Genomic DNA, 25,860 nt, shown 5'->3' on the forward strand with positions numbered 1-25,860 from the left:
AGTAGCACAGTTGCAATACCTACTCGGTCCACAATCCCACAGTGCTCTTTTAATGAACACTTGCTTTTTAAAAAAAATCCTTACGATATCCTGTATACCTAGTTACTACCAGGCTAATGACTAAGTACAGTAAGCTAGCCCTGCCGTCAGTGGATGAAATGCCATACTTGCAATATCTGACTCGGTCGAGGACATTTTAACAAGCAGGATGGTGTTCATGTTAGTTACAGTGAGATGAAAACATGCACAATGTGAGAAAGGACAGCAGAGCATTTACTTTGTGGCATTGAGGGGGAGGAAACAAAGTTGCACATCCTGTTACCTGGTCCAAAATGTTATTGTACAGGCAAAGTGCAAAAACGGCTTTGGTTGGTCAATTTCAGCATGTCATTATTGTATAAGTGCCAAAATACAAACTAGGAATTAAGGTTTTATTGACTTCTGTATGAGGCTGAAGTCTTCCAGCTTCACAAACATTTTCAACAGTTCAATAGTCAAACTGACGTGAAAAGCATGCCTCAACATTTAAGTGAACTTCAAGAATGAACTCCATGATCTTGTAGCCAACATCCTCCTTACAAAATTAAATAATACAGTTCCCTCAGAGTACACATGGCCAATCCAAATAAAAGTGATTAGTACATTTAAAAAAACACGACCTACATTAAGGGAAATGTTAGCAATTTGACGTTTTAGGAATTAGGGCATCATTTGGAAATGTATTAAAATGTATTAACGGCACAATTCATTCAAAACGAGGACTGGAGAGTTCCCCAGGCTGTTAAATACAGATTGTATCAAACTTCACATTTCAATTTGGAAAAGAAAAAAAAAAGACGACTCAAGACAAGCGCACAACTGTTCCGCAGTATAATTACGTATAAAAAAAAATGTATTCGGTGGATAAAAACCAATGCGTTGACTCTACAAGTACCCAGATACTAATCCCACATCTGACCAGAAGTACAACGTAATGAATAGAATTGCTATCATATGACAATTAATTTCATCATAAATAATAATCTCAATTTTTAATCAAGCTCTGAATAGGAAAAAAAGACAAATAAATATATTCTAGAGGAGACAGATCAAAGTCTGTCATGCACCGCGACTTGGGGGAGGGGAAAAAAAAAAGAACCTCTTACAAGACCCAAACATACATACAGTAACCATAATGATCTGGTGTTCACTACCACGGTAGTTCACCACAGTGCAGGGTTATAAAAACAAAACAAATAATAAAAAAAGTCTGTCTGCCAGCCACACAGTAAAAAACAGCTGTTTTTTGTCCAGTGCAGAAAAAAAAGCTCAGGAAGAAGCAGAGAGAAGAGAAAGGGTAGAGAAGTGACGGGGGGGAAGCCGAGACGTCTTGCCAAAGAAGAAGCATTCATAGAAGAGTCTGTTCCACCCATCAGTCTCTCTAGAGGTGGCAAATTCCTCCGGTCTTGCTGCAGGGGTGCAAGGGCTGTGTTTGAACATGGGTGTCAGTCAGGATGATGTGTGCGTGTTGTAACTGTGTTGTATGCCTGTGTGTGTTTGGGTGTGTTGTGGGAGAGGTCAGGTTTAGACGCCGGTTGGGGCCAGGCGGCTGATGAAGGCAATGCTGTTCAGGCACATTCGTCTGAAGAAGGCAGGGCAGGCAGGCTTCATGATCAGGTGCTCCGTAAGCATCCTCAGCTCCGTGAACAGGGTGCTGTGCAGGGCGGAGGAAGGGGACAGAGTGACACTTTTAAGAGTCAGTTGGTGTAATATTTCACATGCACACATACAGTACACACCATTAAAAAATATGCTATCTTTTCAAATTTTGTTGCACAATCTGGTGTTGTAAGTTCTTGTAAAATATTCTCATGCAATTTCATCTGTATTGTATTTCACTCCTTTGTTTCAATCTAAAATCTAGATCTCATACTTGGCAATAAATAAATCCCATGCTATTCTATTTCTGGAGGAGAGGGACAAAATAAGACAGTTGGTATTTCACATTGGCACAAATAAATGGTTGTGCTGTTTTTTTTTTTTAACATAATGTGTAGAATACAAAGTAAAAAAAAAAAAAAGCCTGGTTCACGGATGAAAAACACCAGTTATATGCTAATCTGTATATAATAGGGTTGTATGTTGTATTGAACCAAAAAGTCGTGATAAACCAAGACATGATACTGTATCGTGATGCAGGTAAGAAGGCAGTATCGTAATATGCTAAGTTGGATCAGTGCAGAAAACAACCAAATGATATGATGTGACAGTGCTTTCAAGTTTCAAATCCTCCTCATTATTATAATTAAACAGTTTTTAATACTTAGTAGGGGCTTGTAACCTGTTCTACCTAAGAAAAAATAAATAAAAAAATAGTAAGGTGTATCCGAAGACCGAAAAACCGAATCGTGAGTTGAGTGTGTCGTTACAGCCCTAGTATATACACAAGAAGACGAACCAAATGTCTGCTCACAACCTATTGGTACTTGAGTTTTGCTAATTCATGGGTTATTTACCAACACAAAAAATATGAATGCGTACCGGCAGTAAGGGTTTCGCCTGGAAGAATACCGGAGGGTAAGGAACCTGTAGTATATGAATGGCAGAAGAATACTTCCCTGGCCACTGGAGTAAGAGGAAAAAAAACACATATGTATTGTTTCATAACTGAATAAAACTGCATTAACTTCACATTTTATGACAAATTAACTGAATTACTTATAGCTGCCCACGCTGTGGCTTTTCAGTGACCTCTTCTGGTGCAAGAAACAGTCTGCTTATTTGAGCCATTTCAGTAGAGTATACGAGATCAGTCACATATAAATGATGTTATCACAACTTCAAGCTGAGGTTTGCCATACCTGAAAAGCATGAAGACCGTAGCAGGCATGAGGAAGATCTCGTTGCAGGCAACAAACTTCAAGATGTTCTGCTGGTTGGCTGAGAGTTTAGCGAGTAAGTTCCTCACAAACATGAGGCTATTGGGTCCTATAGACTACAGAGATGAAGACAAGCAGACACATAAGTGAAGTACAATTCAAAATAGCACTTGTATAGCATGCCATCATACACAATTATCATGCACTGTGCTTGAAGACAAAGAATATTACAGATAGTGGTATCTCAAGAGACTAAAAAGACACAAAACAAGGAAAAGGTTTAGATACAGCCCTACAATATCCCAGGGTGATTGAAGGGGTTATGAGGTGTGCGTCTTACATTACATTGTGTTCTTAACACTGAACAATAAGAAGTTGAGACTTGTCTTCAGAGACACTCGTGTTCACATTCAGCATTTCCAGCAAATGTCATGGCGTAAGAGAAGTATATGAGGCGTTTCCTGGTGAGGAATGGGTACTCACATCGAGGACCTTTGTGGTATAAGTAGTGGCATGCAGCAGGGAGAAGAGGAAGATGGGGAAGATGCTCACTGGAGAAGGTGGTTAAGGAATACACTTCCATTTTTTAAAATAGAAAACAGTGATCTTTTATATGTAAACCACAGATCTTTCTCGTATATCTGACTCCAAACACTTTCTAATCACCTATGCCAAAGACAACACAAACACATGCATACTTGTACTAAACCACGCCCAACCCCCATTGTGACTGGCGCAGGAGCCAGCAAGTGCAATAGTTGAGCCGGCCTAAAACCAGAAGTGGAGTTAGTGTCAGGATTAAGTATGGATGGACTGCAGAAAAATCTCTTCATACCACAATTATCACTGCTTTACATTACACTTTTGTCCAAAGCAACTTCCAGGTATTTACAGAGTATTGATTACAGCCCCTGGAGCAATGTGGGGTGTACAGAGAGGAAGGGGTGGGATTTGAACCCGCAACCCTCTTATCGTAGCCTCTTAATGCAGCAGGGGTCGCCGGCGACCCTATTCACTTGCTGAAAATGCTTAACTACATCATAACAACATTGCTATGACTTTACAGAGAGCCATAGTGCTGCGCTAAGGGGTTAAAGACCACCTACCTAACCATTAGTAGTCAGGGTCAATTTTCCCAAAAGATGAACCCTGAAGGCAAATCATGTTAATTTTTGGTATACAACTGATTTAGGGGTATTCAAGGGTGCTGAATCCAAATCTGTTGTATACCGGGCGCAAAAATGTACGGAAATGCCTCAAACGGGCAAAATCCAATATGGCCGCCGACACCAGGTTAAAATCTCGCAATCCTTTTTCTTTTTGACTAAACAAGGTATGAATGTGAAAATAAGACTTATTTTTATGTTTTCATATATGGGGAACCCCATTCTGTCATCAGATTTAAAGTCAGATTTGAAGAAAATGCTTATATAATTGGCCGGCAGCTTTTTAAAAACAGGGAGCCTTATATTGTCAACGATTTTTAGCATTATAATCAAACTTTCAAGATCCACAGAAAATAATGTCTGATGTCTTTGTGAACACCAATACTACCAAAAACTGCACTGAACTGTCTACTTTCACCTGAAAAAAAGAAGTTTGTGTCTACCTATTTCCATTCTTTAGTTACTGGCAGTACAACATGGGATGACGCCTCCAAAAAAGCACTGATTTCTGACCCAAAAATAGTACACTTCTGTGTCCATATTTTTTCTTTCAGGTCAAAGTGCCTTTTTATAGTGTTCATGTTTGGTATACATAATTTCCATGGGTTTTGAAATATGCTCAATTCAAATCTGTCGTATACCAGACTCCAAAAAATCCTATAATGCCTCAAAATGAAGGAATCCAATATGGCCGCCGTCACCAGAGATATACATAACTTTGATTAAACAAGGTGAACTGTTAAAAACATTATGTAGCTAAATGTTTTCTTTCATACATGGGGAAATAATGTATGTAATCAAATTTAGAATTATAATCAAAGGTAGTCAGGCAGTTCAGTGTAGTCTGAATTCATGTTTACAACCATTGTTTTTCATGCCAATTAACTGACAGGCTAATTTCTATTGAAATGTTGTCTATTTCAATTGCTTATGTACAATGAAATGTGTCCACCTCAGCCCACCTCTTCCATTATGACAAAACTATACACAAATAAGCCTGTATGCCTGAATGTACCTTCATCTAACATGAACATCTAGTTTTGGGAAGTTACTGTCTGCTGATTTCATTGCCTGGCTTAGATTGAATCCTTGAACTGTAGAAAGGTGAACGGTGGAACAAAAGACAGGTTGATGTCATTGTGAAATATTTACTTTCTTGATAGTTAGGCTATTCCCAATGATTATCAAGCTCCTCCTCCTCAGTGATTTGGCCACTACATGTTTAGACACTACATAACACCATGCACTACATTGTACTTTTGCTGCAGATGTAGCAAAAGCAATGGAGTGGTTTTACAGTGATGAGTCCTAGTCATAGAGTCTTTGCTATCTACATCAGAAGCCACACAATGACATATTGTGCCCCCACATTATCAAGCCAATGTACTGAGGCAGGATCACATACTACTCCACCCTGTCCTCTTGTCAGTCACTGGCTGGATCTCAAATGGTGCACTTGTGCACTTCGGGCACTATGTTTCAGTGCGTAACTAATACGGCATACGCACTGAAACCTGAACACTAAAGTGCACAAGTGCGCCATTTGAGATTCAGTCACTGAAACGGGATGAATGAAATTGAATGGGGCATTAGTCCCACTACTCCTGTATCTGCCATTCACAAAGCAGGAAAAGACGTCACAACTTGTGCTTGCCCCAAGGAGTGCCTCATCCCCCTCTGGATCTGCAAGAAGAGGTATGGAGTACATGGAGTCATCCAGTTGCTGCAAATTCACGATTCAAGATTATTTTTATTCGTCCTCAGAGAAATTTGTCTTGGGCATACATAGCTGTCGCATTTAAGCAAACAACTCTTTCAAAATCACCGGAGAGGATGAGAGGTGATTGAGAATAAGTTAACCTAGGGCTCTGACTTCTACTCCAAAGGGCTTGGATCATAAGTGGGACAGTCAGAGCACACCCATAACCCTAGATCACTGATGGTCAATATCAAGCTGCCTTCCCCTTACTTGCACTTCACCCCCATGGTGTCCCTCACACAACTGTGCTTCTCCCATCCAGTGTGCTCCATCATCTAAGCTTCACCCATCACTTGGGTCCCTCACATGGGATTACAACTCACTCATGGGTGTGCCTCCCATGGCCACAAGGCAGCCATCACACTTCAGGCACTTTGGTCACTCCATCACGTACAGTAGATAACCTCTAATCCTTCGGATTCGCCCTGATCCCAAACCACAATGCCGTAGAACCAATCAGGATCACTGATTTTTCAGAGATGTGACATAGTCAAAATGTATGGTGGTGAGAAGTTAAATAAGTGAAAAAGCAGTTCTTTCAGCAACAATGGCTGCTCCAATGAGTCACTTTTCGAATCTGTGAATAGTTAAAGCGCAGCTCAGACAAATGTGACACAAAATGTGTCATAAGTGCAAGGATTTCTTTAAATAAATCCACTCTTTTGGACCTGCCTATGGCGTAGCTCCAGATGGAAGTTGCTGTGGCCAGCAAAAGGTGGCAGTCTGGTATACAGAGAATAATTTCTGTATCTTTGAATGCAAAGAAAACCAAAGAGATAATTGCGGCCTTCAGGAGGCACACCTACAGGAGGAACAAACTTAGCCCCTCTCTAATCCTCCTGCTGCATCAACAGAGCTAAAACATTACCGTATCTACTGTAGGACAGCCTCCAACCCGGTCCTCAGCTCTTTGCCTTGCTGTCCTCTTGGTACAGGTGTGTCAAAGCAATGACCAAACAACTCAACAAAGGGCCATAACCACATTTAACACACACATGCACAGAATGACCATTCATTGGTATCCCTCAATCCACTGATCTCTTTCCATCCATCTGGTGTTCTGCAATAGACTAATTGATAATTGATACAGCACAACATATTGAACTGAGGTTTGAAGTACCGTAATACAGAATGTACACGAGCCATGTAAAATGGTTGTGTTTGTCGCAGAGTGGCCCACCGCTACTGTAATATCTACATTGAGCAAGACAATCGATGCAATAACTTTTGGATACCAATGAGTATGACATGAGTACCAATACATGAGTATGTCCTCTGTGTATATATTCACACGCACACGCACACACACACCCTATGCACTCCCTGCTCTGTTCATGGTTTTTTTGGCACTACTAATTGTATATTCTGCTCACCTAAACTGTTTTGTGAATTAAATGTGTGCTCTGAAGTGTGTTGCTTTCAATCTCATTGAACATGTGCATAGTGACAAACACCATTCTATTCTATTCCAATCTATTCTATTCTATTCTATTCTATTCTACACATCAGCTCGCCACTCGATCCTCCTTTATTCATATATTGAATGAGCACATCAATAAAATTGGCAAACAGTGATTTCCATTGTAAAGTTGTATAAAAAGAATTATTTAGGCAGACTCGTGTGTGCACTTACTTCTATGGTTGAAAAGATGGGAGCATGGGAGGTGGTTTGAGATGGAAACATTTCATCATGGTATAATGCCTTAATTATTGAATTGAAATCTGCCTGAGTGTATATTAAAGCGCCTGTATACGTACGTATGTGTACGTTGGTGTTCCAATAAGAATGTCTTCTCTGCCACACTTGTGAGTGTATGTACTCATGTGGCATAATATATTTAAGAGTTGACCTTGTTTAATCAAAGACATGTACTGTATATCTCTGGTGATGGCGGCCATATTGGATTCCTTGATTTTGAGGTAGTATGGGATTTTTTGAGCCTGGTATACAGCAGATTTGAGTTAAGCATCTTTCAAAACCCATGGAAATGCTGTAAACCAAACATGAACACTAAAAAGACACTTTATCCTGGAAGCAAAAATATGGACACAGAGAAGTGTAGCATTTTTGGGTCAAAAAACAGTGCTTTTTTGGTGGTGTCATCCCATGTTCTACTGCCAATAACTAAAGAATGGAAATAGGTAGACACAAACTTCTTTTCTCAGGTGAAAGTAGACAGTTCAGTGCAGTTATTGATAGTATTGGTGTTCTCAAAGACATCAGACATTATTTTCTGTGGATCTTGAAAGTTTGATCATAATGCTAAAAATCGTTGACAATATGAGGCTCCCTGTTTTAAAAAAGCTGCCAGCCAATTATATAAGCATTTTCTTCAAATCTGACCTTAAATCTGATGACAGAATGGGGTTCCCTATATATGAAAACTTAAAAATAAGTCTTATTTTCATATTCATACCTTGTTTAGTCAAAAAGAAAAGGGATTGCGAGATTTTAACCTGGTGTCGGCGGCCATATTGGATTTTGCCCATTTGAGGCATTTCCTTACATTTTTGCACCCGGTATACAGTAGATTTGGATTCAGCAGCCTTGAACACCTCTAAATTAGTTGTATACCTAAAATTAACACGATTTGCCTTCAGGACCTTAAATAAGCACATTTTCAGAAATTCTGCCTAGACTATAGGCCATGGCTGCCCATTAGTGTTGCACCGATACTGATAAGTCTACCAGTATCGGTGGATCGGCACTAAAATGGTGGTATCGGCATCGGTATCGGTGAGTACCAACAAATAGGGCACCGATACCATTTACAGATGTTTGTATGACACTTGAATGCAGCCTTGAACTTACTTATTTCATAGAGGTATTTAAAAAGTATAAAACGTTCTGATGGATTCATTTTGTATTAGTCTTTCTCCTGTTTCACAAAGGTAGGCAGCAGCCTGACAAAGCTATGCAATGATTGTACATCCAAGTAGTATGCACTACAGCCCAGACATGTGGACTCGAGTCCAGTGACTTGGACTCGAGTCTGACTCGAGTCAGCGGTGTGAAGACTTGCGACTTGAAATTTCAAGATCAGAAAGGACTTGCGACTCGACTTGCACGCCTTTGACTCGGGACTCGACTTGGACTTGACAGTTGTAACTTTCAATGACTTGGCGTGACTTGCCATGTTGGGTCTAAAAAAAAGTCCAAGTCCAACCCTTGTTTTCAGAATGCAACAGCCCGCATTCTTTGTTTGAATCTTCTCATTGTCCTAAGCGATGCTATGCCATTGGCGGCCGACGCAGCTGGCTTGGACGCCGCGACCAGCAGCAAAAACACAATTTTTTAGTGAGTCTCCAGAACAAACATCGCCTACATTTTAAACCATCGCGGAAGTTAATTTATCTCCCTCTCAGCCCCAATTCATTTTGCATTCTTAATAGGGTAGGCTATGGAAGTTTGCACTGTGATCAACAAATATTTTCTATCAATGTTGTAGGAAGTGTGTGTGGTGGGGCGCTGTGATGTGCAACACGCGTCTGTAGGCTACACACGTGAAGCTCTCGCTCTCTCGCCCCTCGCTTACGACAGAAATTCAGTGAGAACCAAGCTGTCTAAATATTTTAGCTAAATTGTGATGGACATTGATTGTTGAACATTAGGCTATTTAAGCAGTTGAAATAAAAAAGCACACACTGCTGACATAACCGAACCACAGGACTTAATCTATTGTTGTTTTATAAAAGAGTACGCCAATCCGTTTTGCTTTCCCTGTCCTTTATGAATGCGCTTGCCTTCAGCCCCCGAAGGCTGTTACAGTAGGCTATGTTCCGCTCCCACACACTATGCTTGCGAGTCAGTCACTTCAAAGTGAAATGCAGCCTTGCGAATAATTTCCACCATCGCGGACAAAACCACGTTATGATGAATATGTGGCGAGGTAAACGTTACGAATATGGCCTGCTTTTAAGTTTCCCCCAACCCAGGATGTGTCCGTAGGCTATATCCCAGGGCTATTTCACGACCACAACTCCACGCGCTGAAAATGCATGTTAAGCTCGCGCTTAGTCTAGAAAGATAACCTCTCGGTAACATTTTTTGCATTGACCAGCCACCATCGGTTGAGTATTGGAATCAATACAAAAAGACACGTTTATACATGTCTTAGTCTTCCAGCATGCAATCGAAAATAGGCGAGCAGAGAACACTTGGTCTTGCATCCATCAAAAGAGCTCCACCGGTTGCCTAGGCCTACTTTAGATGCTGGGTGAATGGTTCCAAAGGGAAATAATTTAGCCTATTCATGACAGTCTTGCAAAGAGACAAGACAAACGACCAAAATTGTCAAATAATTGGTCAAGGCGCGAGATGAGGAATACTGCATGGCTATTGGAAAAACTTTGAAGAAACTAAGCGCAAGCAACACTGCTTCCCGCGAAGCTTGCGCATGGCTATAAACAAGCTATGCGCCCCGAACCTCACTGCTTGTTGTTCGATGACTTGAATCGAAACATTTCTAAGGACATCAGGGCTATCTTTGGAATACCGCCTCAGCCAGCTGAAAGCAGAGTAGCAGTGTCCCATGTGTCAAATGGTAAGATAATGCCATAGGCTACCTGTTCCTTGAAAGTTTTAAAACTCAGCCTTGACACACTATCATGCCAGCCACATCAGTTCAAACGCAATCTTTAATGCAGCCTATCGTGAAGTTTAAATGTAATGTGAGATAGAGGTTGCAAGCTACTGCTGAGCAGCGCAAGACATAGGCATGGGTCGGCTCCCGTGGATAAAAAGCATGTTCCCTCTCGCGTGCTGCTCCCAGCCCAATCCTTGCGCGCGCGCGAACCTTGTATCTCGTGGTGTCGACACCGCTTTATCTTATGTTTCTCACAGTTCGAACTACATGCTTCGTTTGGTATTTTGGGGGAGTTTGGAGTCGCAATTACCGCTGCTTGGAAATGACACGTTAGAGCTACACGACGCCAGCACTGGAGAACTGGGATGTAACCCTGTTTTCCAAATTAACAAAAATTAGGAAACATAGAAGCAGAACTTTGTTTGGCTACAATCTATGACCTGGACGGTGAACTTAATCTTTTTGAAGAGGCATGAACAGCATACAAGTGCCTTTGAGGGGGAGGAGAGGGCGATTGGGGAGAACAGGGAGACCAGAGCATGGCGCGAGGCGCATATTCATTCGGGAAAAATGAGAGCGAAATGTTGGATAGGGCATTACACACCTTCCTTCTTCCTACACTGTAGAAGCGCAGAACAAGGTTGCCTCGTTGCCATAACTGACATTCTGCAGCGCTAACGCCATGTTTAATTGACAGCGTGCTGGCGAATAGTCTAGTAGCCTAATATAATTAACAAGACGTGGATTAATGACTGTGCAAACGAAGTTCTAGTTAACTTGGACTGTGACGCAGTAAAAATGGTTGGTGATGGGCCATTGCGGCATTGCGACAATGCCGATATCAGCTTCAACAATAGTAGAGTAGAGTAGAGTAGAGTAACTTTATTGATCCCCAGAGGGAAATTCAGGAAATTCATCATTACTTTACCAGGAATTTAATCCAACTAACTAGGCCTACTTTGTCCTCATTTCTTAGCCCATATGGACAAGTGTCTACTAGGCTAAATACTGTTGGCACGTAGCCTACAGCAGACTATAGCCTAGTACTGCACCATGCATGTGCGTGCTCATTGGTGGGTTCACAGTTATGGCAAGGTCAATGCTCAGCTTTGGTTCACAGATAATGGGATGAAGTGAACATCATGGACCAGCTGAGACAGGGCTGTCTGCTGAGCTGTGCTGTTAACTCATCATCCTGTCTCACATGTGTAGCCCCACCCCCCATACACACACACACACACACACACACACACACACACACACACACACACACACACACACACACACACACACACACACACACACACACACACACACACACACACACACACACACACACACACACACACGGCTCAATTTAAAAAAAGAAAAGAAATTTGATTACCCCTACTGTATGTCATATCTTGATGAGAATGGTGAGCTTAATATGGTACCTTAGGGAAAATGGCGTCTTTTAAAGCCAAACCAAAATGTTTACATTAGTCGAGTGTTACACTACAGTAAAGAGAGGGGGGAGGGTGGGTAGCACCTGTAAGACATGAATAGGCTACTACTTTCACCCTTGGCCTTTGTGGGTAAATTCAAACATAGTACGCTGAAAGTGTGAATCCGCGTTTTCAGGTCGGAAGTGTAATATGCCCCCCTAATGTCTTGACAAAACCTTCCAGCCAAAGCTGTCAGCGGCCCTGCCTGTGCTCCTAGTGAAAAAGTTAACCATAGTCCTGTCCTTAGCGTTATGATGCTAGAGTCTGTATAACTTACAACCTTGACTAGATATGACCGGCCCACCACCAAGACCAGGGTGGAGTAGTGGAATAGGTTTATGCCATCAGATGATGGAACGGACACACACATACGCACACATTCTTGCAAACAGGACTATTTGCCCACTGGACAGTAAATATTTGGCATATGGTTGCTCCTTTGTTTAAGTACAAATTCACATGAAATGTATTTTATGTGAAAAAAAAATGAAATTAAATGTCATTTTACATAGGCCTACACAGCACAAGCAGTAGTTTGGTTTAGACTGATTTCTCTGCAACTGTTTTAGTAATTGTCATCTTTTTACTCAGGTCTCATTATTATACTAATGAATTTATGATCGAAATTGTGATTGCAAATAGAAAATCCCTTTGTGACTTGTTAAGGACTTGAAAAAAAATGAGACTTGGACTTGGACTTGACTTGGCTGGGGTACGACTTGGACTTGGACTTGACTTGGTCAGATGTGTCTTGACTTGACTTGTGACTTGACTCGGACTTGAGTGGAAAGACTCGAGACTTACTTCTGACTTGCACATTAGTGACTTGGTCACACCTCTGCTACAGCCCTTCATCAGTGGCGTAGGCAGAAAATGTACACACTATGGGCCTTTTGGAAATTAGTCTGGACCCCTTTTTTCACTTTAATAACAGGACGAAGTTAATTTTAATCCCTGGCACCGAATAGGCCTATCAGGTCCCTATACGATGCTGCTGTGGAGCTTTGTGGAAGCCTGGGGCCTCATGTACAAAGAAGTGCGTGGATTTCCTACCAAGAAAGTGCGGGCGCGAAAATCTTGAAAGTTACTTACGGACAAAAAAATACGGATGTATCAATAAGTGCGTAACCAGGTTTTGCCGTGAAATCTTGCGCACATGCACGAGCACACGCGGGCCCAAGTCTCCGCCTTGCCTCCTCCCTTAAATATTCTATTTGAATATTCTAATTAGTATGAACAGACCCATTCATGTGCATTCATTGGTTGAAATAATTGGAAAGGGAACGCGGGAAGGGGGACGCAGGAAATAGGCCTACATTTCATGATGCGAGGTGAAGACGCTGTTTCGGAGGTAGCCAATTTAAAAGGAAAAAGGCTGCGCGCAATAGCCTATCAAAATTACTTTGGCGTGTATAAAATCAGGCATTGCTAATACTTAAAGGGACAGTTTGGTCAATTTCAACATGCAGTTGTATTGCTCACGCTACCCTTGACTTGTCAGTACCTGGTGATGCCACATTTTTCGGCTCAGCCCTTTCCGAGATATGAGCAATTCTAATGGGGGCAGCGTTTGTTTACATTTTAAAAAAATGAAACATAGGCCAACTCCAAATATTTTCCCAAAAGGTACTGCTGTTTGCTAGTTGTCTGCTGATGTTTTATAACCTGTTGGATGTTTTTGGGAATAAATAAAAATGTTTTTTTGAAATGTAAACAAAGAGCTGCCCCCATTACAATGACCAGGATCTCGGAAACGGTTGAAGAAGAAGAAAAAAAAAATTCAGGCACTGACAAGTCCAGGGTAGTGTGAGCATTACAACTGCATGTTGAAATTGACCAAACTGTCCCTTTAATGTGAGGACTGCAGAAAAACAGTCATGTTATACTGCAGTTCAATGCAGGTTTCCCAACAATTGATATTTACAAGGCATTACATCAAAACACATTGCGATGAAGCAGTCGCCAAGGCTTCCGAGAAATAAACATTTATGTCGGGTATAAATATGAAAGATGACACGTGTAGGCCTACACATAGGCTACGCCACATGTATGAATAACTCAATACTCAGTTAGCCTATAAAATCACCTGTTAATTGATGGACTAATGTTGTAGCCTTATTGAAAGAGAAAGAGAAGCACTGCGGTGAGGACGTTCCCAACAAATGCGATAAGACACATCGCAGATCCAGAAAATATTCAAATACTTGAAATAATATGGGCATCCAATGTCGTTGTTTCATGAGTCCGCTCATGATAGTTTCATGAGTCCGCTTCATTTTAACCAGCTACCTCAAGAATAATATGGTTGAGGTGGTTTTCTTTTTCTTTTTTAAATCACGCGCCTCAACATTAAAATCCACGTTTAACTGGCTGCATCTCTGCAATATTTCCGACCGCTTACAACACATGTAGTTGCGCTGCATGCCTCTGTGTGCCGCCAAAAAGACGCAATGCACCACTTACGGCAACTTCCACGCTTACGGAAACTTCCACAGCAGCCCTGAAATTCGCGTGGAGATCCGCAGTTTTCCACGCCTAGTCTGTTTTAGTACATCTGAACGTGGCCGTGGAAAACAACTTAAGTAGCTTTTTTGTCCGTAAGTGAGCTTCGTACATGAGGCCCCTGGAGCTCAGTGTTAATTTCGTCAACCAGGACGATGACGAAAATATTTCGTCAACGCCCCTTTTTCCCGTGACGATGACGAGACGATGACGCACAAAAATTGCTTCCAGAACATAAAAATATGACGAAAATAAAAATTGATTTTCGTTAAGGAGACTAAGACGAGACGAAATTTACAAGCCATGGACGAATGGACATTAAAAATGTAATTGTTTAAAATGAATTTGTAATTGTTATTGTTTCTTGAACTTCATAGAAGATTACGTGCTGTTGCCCTGTTTGTCTCTGCAGGCAGTGGCTGGCGCTGGTGCGGCTCAATCAGTAGTAGCCTAGTTCAGTGAGTCCTGTTCAGTTGAGTTTAGGTCCTAAAATGTTTCCCAGAAGAGAAAAAGAAAGAGCCGACGTTGAGGCAAGTGTTAATTTTGAAACATGTTCAACAACCCTTTTGTCCATAACGAAGACGTGTGTGTTTGTGCAGTCATGATAATAGTGCTACAGTCACTGGCGCCAATCTTCCTCTGATGCTGTCATTTAAAATCTCCTCGAGCTTCCTATCTTCTCCTTTCCACTTACGCATACGCCGACGTCCGTTGTCTGTTCTTTTGTAAGGTTTGCTATAGGCCTATTGGTTGTTTAACCGTATGAATAGGCAGTTTGCAAGCAAATCATGAGGATCGGATTAATGCATTTATTTAGATCGGACACACCGGGAGACGTTTAAGGGATGCGCGCGCTACAGGGGAAACGTTGTTTAAGTCGTCTAAACAGAGGCACGGCTACTGTAGTTTTGGTAAGAATCAATGTGTGGGCGATCAGGGTTTAAAATGCGGAGAACTGAAAGTTGTTCCCGTCGAGGGCAACGCTAAAAGACCCAAGGCAGTCGACATCCCTTCCATGCGATGCGTATTACAATAACGTCTCCCAGACATCCCAAGTTCTAAAAACTCAGTGCTTACACTTGGAGATGCTTATCGACCCTCGACATCCAAACAAACAAAACAGCATTAGTGTTCAACTATTGTTTGTCAATGTCCTTTCTGTCGTCCAGCCTGCATAGAACAACTGCCTACTTTTCCCCCAGTACTTTTTTGTGCGAATTGCGCGTAATCTATTGAAGTATTGCATGGATGACGCACGAGCCATTATCTTTCTCTGTCCCGCATTGCCAATCGAAATAACGCGAACTTGCATAGTCTAAAATCAGGAATATTTTATCTGACTAGCGGCCATCGGGGAGCCACTATCAAATATCAGGGAAACTTCTTGGACTTCATTGGGATGTCTGGTCTTCCCACTTAGGGCTGGGCGATATGACGATATTAAATCGTGAATCGCGATATTGAGTGAAAGATCGTCTCGAATCTGCCAAAGTGGAGAAATTGTATAGATCGTCTTGCAGTGAGGATGTTTATTATCAGTATCAGAGTGACGTTTTCTCACTTGTGTTGTTGTCTTCACTTTATTCTTAACATTATTGTATTCCAATTGTACACTTTATGAGAGTATCATCAGTGTGTTAACATTTTATTGACTGCAAATTACAAATTGCAAGTATATGAAAGTTGTTTTTTGTTGTTTTTATTTTTTGGATGGAAGATTGTGATAAAAAAATCGAAATCGAGATTTCATGTCAAAAAATCGTGATAAAACATTTTTGCCATATCGCCCACCCCTATTCCCACTGCCTAAAATCTGCAGGCTATGAGTCACGCGGTCAGGTGTAGAGGAGCTTGTAGCCTACTACGTGATCAAATCCAAAAGCAAATAATACGCAGAAGCTTCTAATGCGAGAGAGAGAGAGAGAGAGAGAGAGAGAGAGAGAGGGCGCAACCTGCACCTGCAAGTGTGTGTGTCTATGCTCCTTTGCTCTATGCTGTTGAAATTACTTTTACAGGACTGATTTGGGTTTTGGTGGAAAATAAGCTAGTAACAATGTGAATATTTGCTACAATAGGCTATCTAGTAATAATTTGTGTAATAATTTGACTAAAATGACGAAAATGTGAAATGTTGACTAAAATGACAAAAATTTGACTAAGAGTAAAATTAATTTGCGTCATTTAGACCAGGGCTGGACTGGCAATCTGGCAAACCGGGCAAAATCCCGGTGGGCCGACGCCCCTAGAGGGCCGGTGATGTCGGTTTTTAAAAATAATTGTTATTAATGTTTTAAAAAAATGTGACCGGCGGCCCACAATTTCGTGCTGACGGCCCTCGGCCCTCCTCCAATGACATCAGCCCACACATAAAGGGGGTAGAGGGAGGGGGTGTCCCATTGGTGCATCTGAGTCGGACTTAACTATTCATTGCGGCCCCACCCCTACCCTGCATTACGCGCGCAAATTTGAGACACAAGCGATGGAGAGACTAAAACTAAAAGGTGGTGTGGAAAAGCTTGCGGAAAAGGGATAAAAAAACTTGCAGCAGAGGCAAGATAATGTGTTCACGCATGTAGTGTTGTAGCAGCAGGAGAGGGACAACAACTTCTGCATGTTGGAAGTGAAGGAGCACGCTAGGAGACAGCAGGTGAGGAGACAGCGGCAGTAGCCTCTATGAGCCGTGACAGGTATGAGTCAAGTCAAGATCTGTTCTTTCAAACTTTAGGATACTCCATGCCTCTCCCCAACTCTCACTTCAGCATTAAACATTAATATTAAATAGGCCATTAATTTCCACCACCATAAGTGTGCTTGAGTGCTTTGAACCGGTCGCACGACTCTTGGACATTGCTATTGAGAAACATTCCATACACCAACCACTGACGTGAATATTAACAATATAGTAGCCACGGCAGTGTGCCAAATGTATAGCATTAAATGGAACACCAGTGGTGTTGTTCTAAAGCATTCCGTGTACCAAATGCGTTTCGAAGACTGTCAAACTCGTGCCTACTCTCACTAAATATTCAGCGATCGTTTGCGTAATCACATTTACCACGCAGTGAAAATGTCCTATGTCATGTAACGGTTGTCGCGTCTCGCGTGTGGAAAAGGTTTGGCAAACAGATTTTTTTTTTAATTCTTGGAGCACAATAAAACCCTATTCTATAGGTAAAGACCTAACATTTCTCTCTTTCTCAGCTGTCATTTTATCCAGGACAATTAGAAATGATAATGATTGAAGAAGCTTTTGATACCGTTTTATCTGTAGACTATTTTATATGTAGCCTACCACTTTCAGCACTGCTCATTTTGAAACTTCAGTAGGGCCTATGTTAATGCTTTCTTAACATATTTGACTCACTAAATCATTGTGGTGATAGGCTACAGTTCATGATTTTCTTTCATCATTCAAGCTAATAAAGTAGCTTCCTTATGCAATGAGAGATGCATTTTGATAACAGGAAATTAACCCCTCTTCTAATGCACCTGTTAGAAGAAACCCTCAATTTAACATTAATCTAGGTCAATTTATGAGTAGGCTATACACTGAATACTATATTAATTTGAATATTTTGCAAGTGCTGCATACATTGTGATAAATAATCTATCTCCCTCTTCTCATCTAGTCAAACCAGGCCAGGATGAGGTTGAGTTAGAGAGAGAAGTGTGGTCATCTATTGCATTTCTAAACCACTGCCCAAACTATGATTCATTTTAAATAAATAGTTGATATAGTCAGAGCACATTTCCTGGTGTTTCCGGTAGCTGAAAGAGAGATTCATGCATGAATATTGCGCCTTTTCGCATAAGCCACTTGGTCAATAGCCTAAGTAGTCGGATGTGCTCCGCTGATTATGAGGGGCCCGTCTGGGCCAAAAATGCCCGGGCCATTTTGTTCTCCCAGTCCAGGCCTGATTTAGACGAAGACTAAGACTAAATTGTGAAGGCAATGACTAAATTTGACTAAGACTAAAACTGATTTTCGTCATTGTGACCAAGACTAAGACTAAATTCAAAAAAGCTGACGAAATTAACACTGCTGGAGCTTTGTCTAATTGACTCCTTCATACATACACGTACAGTATATTTCAAAGCACAGTGTGCTTTGGATGCATGCGTTACTTGAGGCACTGTGCAAAACAACAAAACGTTTTACCATTGACCTCCGCAGTTTCAAGTGCGTGCGTGTGTGTGAGTGAGTGAGAGAGCGAGAGAGAGAGAGTGCAGTGCGCGCGAGGGAGAAAGAGTCTTGCAACCATCGGACAAATTCGGCAAGTTATTCACGGTTTTGTAGCTGGATTTCAACAGGCTTTGACCGTGTTGGCATACTGAACACTGTTCCTCATCGGACGACAGAACTTTAACATAGAGTCGTAGCCTTATTGCAAGAGGCAGACCTATACAGAACGATGAGAAATGTTTGGTATGACAACGCCATATTTAGGCTACGCATTGGACACTAGCCGTGATACCAAAGTTGCTGATATGCCACCACAGAACTACGTAGGATAATAGCCAATATAAATCCAACATCCTACACATTAAAAGCACAACTGTTGCTCATATAACAAAAGGGGATGCTACGAGTCAAACATCAATCACCACGGTGGGTGAAGGCTGTTCCACACACACACGAGCCCACTATCCCTAGATTAGACTGCTTCACCAAAAGAAAGTATTACCTTAACTGCCAGTAGAACAAAGGATTGACACTTCGTGGTCAAATATTCCCTTAATTGCCCTGCACCACTCTGATCGTTTTATAGCCAATGTTAGCTTGTGTTTTTTCCATTCTTGGTAGTTTGAAATGAATATCTCCTACCTTGTGCATGGTGGTAGCCTACATCCTTAGTCTATTCCTTAGTATTCCATCGGTCATCCATTAATTGCCATTCTTAGCAAAGAACTGTTGAATGCTTAACTAACTTCTGTGACAGCAGCAACAGCATTTCTGCAAAACATAGCACTGGCTAGCAAAAACCCGCTGCGAGTTCAAGCGATTGTTTACAGTTATGAATGTGCGTTGCTGCTGGCCAATCAAAATTAAGCTAATAAAATAATTCTATCGGGCATGACCAAAAACGTTCTAAGAGACAGCCATACTGCATTGAAGCAGGATGTTGACTTACATTGTTAATGGCTGTTTTATTTCGTTCCTTGATTTTTTTCTGTGTCTTTCACTTGTTATTATTGTTATTATTATTACTATTTTTTAACTTGATGCTGGACACTTCTGATAGTGTGGACCAGTTATCCATCATAGCGTCACCGTCCCACTGTGGCCCTTATGTCCCTACGCTGCTGCCCTTCATATATACATTTCAAATAGGGTGGTATCGGTATCGGCCGATACTGCACAGCCAGGTATCGGGGCCAAAAAATGGTATCGTGCAACACTACTACCCATGAGCCAACCTGGTGACCTTTTTAAGGATACTGGTGATGGGGTATGAGTTGACGAGGATGAGGGAGTAGAGCAGGTAGTGGCAGCTGTCCTCTTGCAGGGCCTGGGCCATGAAGGCCCTGCTGAGCTGGAAGCGGGGCAGCCGCTGATGAAGCCGCAGGGCGCTGGTCAGCGCGTTGGCCAGTAGCGCCCGCTGGTAGAAGTTCATGGCAGCGTATGGCCTAGACAAGAGGACGAATAGAAACAACGCGTCAATAATGTAGTACCATAGACTGAGTTCACACTCACTAGACTAGGGTGATGAGCCAACAAACGTAAGATGCAAACTCCACATCGCAACACCAAAGGTGCCCCTGTCAACCTCGAAGACGCTTTGATAACTGTGAAACTACTCTCTATAGTGAATGAACTATTGTACATCTCTCCCCTTGGTCTTGCTAATCTATTGGGCACTCACCTTGCAATATGATCGCAAAGCGAGGTTAATCTGCATGAACTGGGAGTTCTGATGCATTGCATCGTGTACTCAAAATACTGTGCAGGAGCGAAATTGCTTTTCATTGACAAAATATAGGGCAGAGCAATGTGAAGTTCTCATCACGTGCTGGTGAATTATCATCCTCAGAATGTAGCATATGGTCTTGTCAAGAAGATGAATAGGCACATGTGTCAATTACGTTGTGCCATAGACTTAAATGTACCCGTGTAAGGCTTAGTGAAGATAGCAGAATATATAGTTGTTGGTAATTAACTACAGTGCTATAGATTTAGGAGTTGTATTTTAGTCGATTCACTCAGAACAACACAGTATGGCATAGTATAACATAGCATGCCCTCACATGGGGCCTCATTTATAAAACTTTGCGGAAGAAATGCGCCAAAAGATGGCGCACGCACGAAACTCAGGATGTGCGTGCACAAGAAAATATTCAGATTTATAAAGCATGGCGCACGCACGTTCCACGTCGATTTCCCTTTATAAATCCCAACTGACTCTGAAGTTGCGGCAAATGTGCGCACCTGTGGACACACCCATAATTATCTATGAATATTCAGTGAAACGCCCAAAATGAATATTTATATCTGTGGACGGCGTGCAGAAAGCACATGCGGAGCAAACAGTTTTATTAGATAGGCCTAGAGAACGTTGGGCAGAGTGGAGAGGTTAAGTTTGGGAAGTCGTAGGCTACAAAAATAAAACCTTGAATTGCAGCATGTGGATGGTTAAGTTGACAAAAATCACGCTATACCAGAAGTAAAAAATAAATAAAATAAGGATGGCATGGACATGAACCTGCCAAGTCATGGACATGTAGGCTAGTATTAATTGAGTTGTGAACAAAGGGAAAAATAGCTGCGTCAAGGAAACATCTCACATGGCATGTCCCCATGTGAAATTCACCGGAAGAAAATCTATTCGCTGTCTCATCGCACCTCATATGCACCGGGTGTAACTTTTTTCAACAATTGCCGTTGGTCACTGCGCGCAGCTGTCTGCTTTCAGTTCAAAGCGACGCCCCAACTGTCGATCGACATATCCACAGACAGCATGACATATGGGCATTTTCTAGTCTGTATTTATTAAATGTGTGTATTATAAACATACATTATCAGTGTATAAGGCCAGCTGTCAAATGCACACCTCTGCTTTGATGACGAATAACCGCATGGAAAAGAAATGACATGCAACAAGAGAAACGAAGCTGTCCATTAGTAGGCTATGGCACTTGCGCTTGCCTGTATGGCTGAGAAAATCAACCATTACAGATGCACTTGGGACTCGAGCAGATGATTCTGCAACGGGCTTAAATGTTGACGTAATTCCTTGCAGACTCGGAACACTTTATAGCCTACCGATACGATTATAGCCCGATACTGGAAAGGTCCGTGGTTATTGTTAATAAAATGTAGGATATTTCCAAATGTAACGTAGGCCTATCCTAAACGTAGGCTACAATTTCAAGCGTATATTACATGCATGTGGCTATGGATAGGCCAGGTATGCCTACTTATTATTTTCCACCATTACCAAACAACAAACAACCGCGTTTTCGTATGCGAACTGGATTGACTAATGTTAAACTTTAAGGTGGCTATCGTGACACGTGACCTTTGATTTTTTTCTTCAACCAATTTCGGGTCGTTCTTCCAGCTACCTCCCGAGGTCGCGCTTTCCGCGTTTGGTCTTTTGTTTAGTGCCTACGCATGGGTCAAACTTTGCGTGGAGCTGCGCATGTTTACCGCCAAGTTCTTTTTCTATAAATACCAAACCTTGCGGTGAACTTGGCGTGCGCAGTCTTTTGTGCGTACGCACCCGTTATAAATGAGGCCCATGGTCTGGAGAGAGCCTGCACTATGCAATGGTGTGATATACCCCATACCCAATGGTTGCACATCATTCCTCTCCCTCAGGGAACATTGGTTAAATGATGTGACATTGCATTTTTGTGTAAGCGAGTAGCGCAATAAATTGAAGAAATGAATGTAGTAGTTTATTGTTCTGATTGTTGATAACTGTTCTGAAATCAGGGTAACGAAGGAGAATAGTTCTTAATGTAAATTAAATACAAGCATGCCTGTGTATGTGAATAATGTGGGTGTTGTGTGAACACCTGTGGATCAAACAAGTAACCATAATACTTCAGACACTCACCCCATGATGGGAAGAATGAACATGACCGAGCAATAGACTGTGAAAAGTCGGGACAGCCACATTGCCGTTTCTAGTTTATTCGCCAACAGGAATTGCTGCAAAAATACAAAGACATTTCATTTATGTGAGGTTCTAGCCTCTTTGTACAGCAGAATGGTTTGTTCCACTGCAGTCAGCATACCAAAGTTACACATTCACAGCAACAAAAGTTCATGTTATACGTCTTATAAATGAATGAAAGTTTTCAAGGTACAGTGACGGGTTGCCATAAAAAAGGATCATACAAGAGTGAGGACAAGGTAAAACATGAACATCGCTTTTGACATGTTCATAAGTAGGCCTACTCACCACTGGCCCTGCCTGTGGCTGTGGGGGAGGGCTTTGAGGCTCTGAGTCTGCCATCTTTCAAATCCGAGCTGGCCTCTGGTAAAATAAAAGTCGTTCAAGTTTGTTAATCTGTCCCAGCCCAATTCACATGACATGCCCATGAAATTGAGATTTCACAACATCCCATTTCCTATCAGCACTTCAGAATCCAGCTGTATGAAAAATGGTGAGTTTTAGACTATTTTTGTCAGGACTGACTGAGCCAGAGTTCAGTCAACTACCAAGATGATTTTGTCCATTCTGCACGATTGTCATACGGATGACTGACTAGTCGTCTAGCTCAGACTAAACTGCCTATTGTGTGATCTGAGTCTGACAATCAGCAGGCTACGATGTTTGAATAAAAGACCTACACTGGACAATCCGACATTTTCTTTCCCCAACGGTGATGATGCCCAATATCTCAAAACTGGCCAAGAAAGTACAGCAAATCATTCGCTAAAACCAGTTAGCTAGTTTTGCTTGGGCATGGCATGACATCAATGGCAAAGAGTGACGTTTAAACCTGGAAGACCAGTGACCATCCAACATTAACACAAATTCTAGAATATTTACCTGTCCATCTTGTACATCTTTTTAATAAATCGGTATAATTATACGTTTCAATGAAAATATTGACCATTCAACATGGTTCATGGTTCAAAGCCTGCATTGCTAATGGTATACCTAGCAAGATGATGTTTTGCTTCATCTGACTAAATGACATATTTCGAGACTAATACCAACATGACATTCTCGACATTATGCAATGGGAAGACCAACTAGATCCAAGGTTTTAGGGCTTCAGTTATACCCGATAGAGTCTGTTTCACACTGATGCTGGTTTCATCTAGCTAGCTAGCTCTATCTAGAAGGTTCTTCAAACCAGTTAGCATGCTATCTATCAAACGGCTAGCTGCTAGCTTTGTCAGAAATTGTCCATTAACACACAACGCTTCCGTGGTTCATTATATGATAACAACAACCAGTAAGACATAGTAAGTTCATGACAGCAATAATCACCTGTGACAACTGAGGACTCCTCGACACCCGGAATATATATTAAGAAGACTAAACAAAAAAGTCGACAAGACACATTCGGTAAGATTCTTCCGACTAGCAGGCTAACCCCCTTCCAATGTGTTTCCAATCCACACGCAAATGCCGACCCCCTAGTTCCGTTCCCATGAACACAGCTTGATCAGCTGACCCAGCATTTTAAAGAGACGCATTTTCATTTCGAAACGATTATTTGATATCGTTTCAATTCATGTCACCATTCAACACATTTCTGTAGAAGTGTTCATGTAATATTATCCAGGCCATTATTCCAGAACATCAATTTAACTCTGAGCAAAATGAGCCACGGTCAAGGATGTGCGCTGGATTTAGAAGGTGTTAGCACGACGCAAATACCTAGTGCTACTTCGTTGAAAATAAGCAATTGTTACTATCTCTTCTACACAGACTGATTTACGTAAATGTAAAAACACCGGTTGCAGGCACTGGCAGAGATGGTATCAACGACGACTCTACTCCAGTGGCCTGCTGTTCTATTTTTTGGTCACGAGATGGCGCCACAAAGCAGCAATTGGCCAAGCAACCTCTGTGCGTAATGCTGTGCGTAAATACATCATGGGCAACATTTCCATGACAAAATATGTATTTACTTTTCACAACAGAATCATGCATTTGTTTTTATGTCAGGCCTTTGCCCTCCCAGTCATTGAATGGCCAGTATGCATTTCGATATAGGCTCATGGCGCAGTGTAGGCTTAGGCCTACTCTCAAAACCTGTTTTGACACTATGGAACAAATAGGACTCCTTCAAAACAATAATAAAAAAAAACATATCCGCATTATCATGAACTAAAAAACCTTGGCGTTTTATGTCAACTCGATACACCTTTGGTGAAAACAGATGGTGTGACCATGATCAACACTAGAGCGCGCCCTTCTCTCTGAAATAGATGTTTCTATTTGCGCAAGAAGCAGGGGATCATAATTACTTTACGTTATGTGTAATATTTGATCACAGCACATTTTGAAATCATCTGATATACAGTGACGGTAAATGCAGATTGTTTAAGTTGATCGACACGAAGGTCAGAAAAGGATGGAACAGTTTCAACGTCGCTCGAAAATATAGCCAATGTAAGCGACGTACAATCTAATTATTTCTTTGCAAAACCTAATTAGGCATTAAAAAAGGTTAGCGCCAGCGCCCGAAACCGTTTTTGTTTAATAATCCCATTACTGACGGCTCATCATGTATAAAATGGTGCAGGGGGACACAAACTTTCCACTTCTAAAAGTGAATCTCTGAGAAATAGCCGAGGCAAAAACTCACAGTCAGGATAAGAAGGGATTTGTGGAGGGAAAGTCGCCAGTAGCTGACTGTAAGTACGCATAGCCTCTGATGCCTGATGTTTTTTCTCTCTTTAGTGTTTGCCAGTACACGCTGTCTGATACTTTATAGCTCGAACCAAAAGGATCAGAAAATATTGTAGATGTTTTTATTTGTGACTTTAAATAACAATACGTAGAGAATGGCCATGTAGTAATTGTAAACCGTAATAAAAGATAACGGCCATTTTCAAGCAGTCAAATTGGTGTGCGTAATAGGCTATCTTCTCAAGGAGAGACAGGTGCGCAACGCGGTGCGTAAAACCGGAGCGGTTTTCAATGACAATCATAGCCCATACACCTTAGCGAGGTATTTCGATATTATGCAGTTGATGTGTAACTTACAACACTTTATCAGTGCAAAGAGATATCACTGCGTTAAATGGCAGCTTTGGACTTAAAGCCGTGAGTCGTTCCCCACGCGTCAATGCTTCGGCATCCCGTAGGTTGGAATACTAATGACACGCATGAAAAAATGTTGGCTCAGTGTACCTTATAAAAAAGGCGTGAATAAAATGATGTATTAGGAAATAAAAAGGAAAATGGAATAACAAAAATAAAAAAATCGGTGTGCGTAAATTACGTGGTTTACTTTCCACATCTTTTTTTCCCAACGCACCGCCACTTCAAAACGCAGCCATCAGTGTGCGCCATGCGTTTTCTTGGGAATGTG

General features: G+C 41.6%; 1 protein-coding gene across 1 annotated transcript; it reads right to left on the reverse strand.

The window, feature by feature from the left end:
* Window positions 1-417: 417 nt before the first annotated feature.
* On the reverse strand, window positions 418-23,966 carry tmem33 (transmembrane protein 33). The gene is made up of 8 exons (XM_063190236.1): window positions 23,805-23,966; window positions 22,764-22,838; window positions 22,416-22,510; window positions 19,796-19,983; window positions 3,342-3,409; window positions 2,841-2,974; window positions 2,521-2,604; window positions 418-1,693 (listed from the first exon to the last, which is right to left on the reverse strand). Exons 2-8 carry the CDS (start codon window positions 22,815-22,817, stop codon window positions 1,564-1,566), a joined length of 753 nt encoding a protein of 250 aa, XP_063046306.1. The 5' UTR covers window positions 22,818-22,838; window positions 23,805-23,966; the 3' UTR covers window positions 418-1,563.
* Between the last annotated feature and the right edge of the window lie 1,894 nt (window positions 23,967-25,860).

The sequence above is a fragment of the Engraulis encrasicolus genome, chromosome 23 (genome assembly GCF_034702125.1).
Source record: "Engraulis encrasicolus isolate BLACKSEA-1 chromosome 23, IST_EnEncr_1.0, whole genome shotgun sequence".
Taxonomy (NCBI): Eukaryota; Metazoa; Chordata; class Actinopteri; order Clupeiformes; family Engraulidae; genus Engraulis; species Engraulis encrasicolus.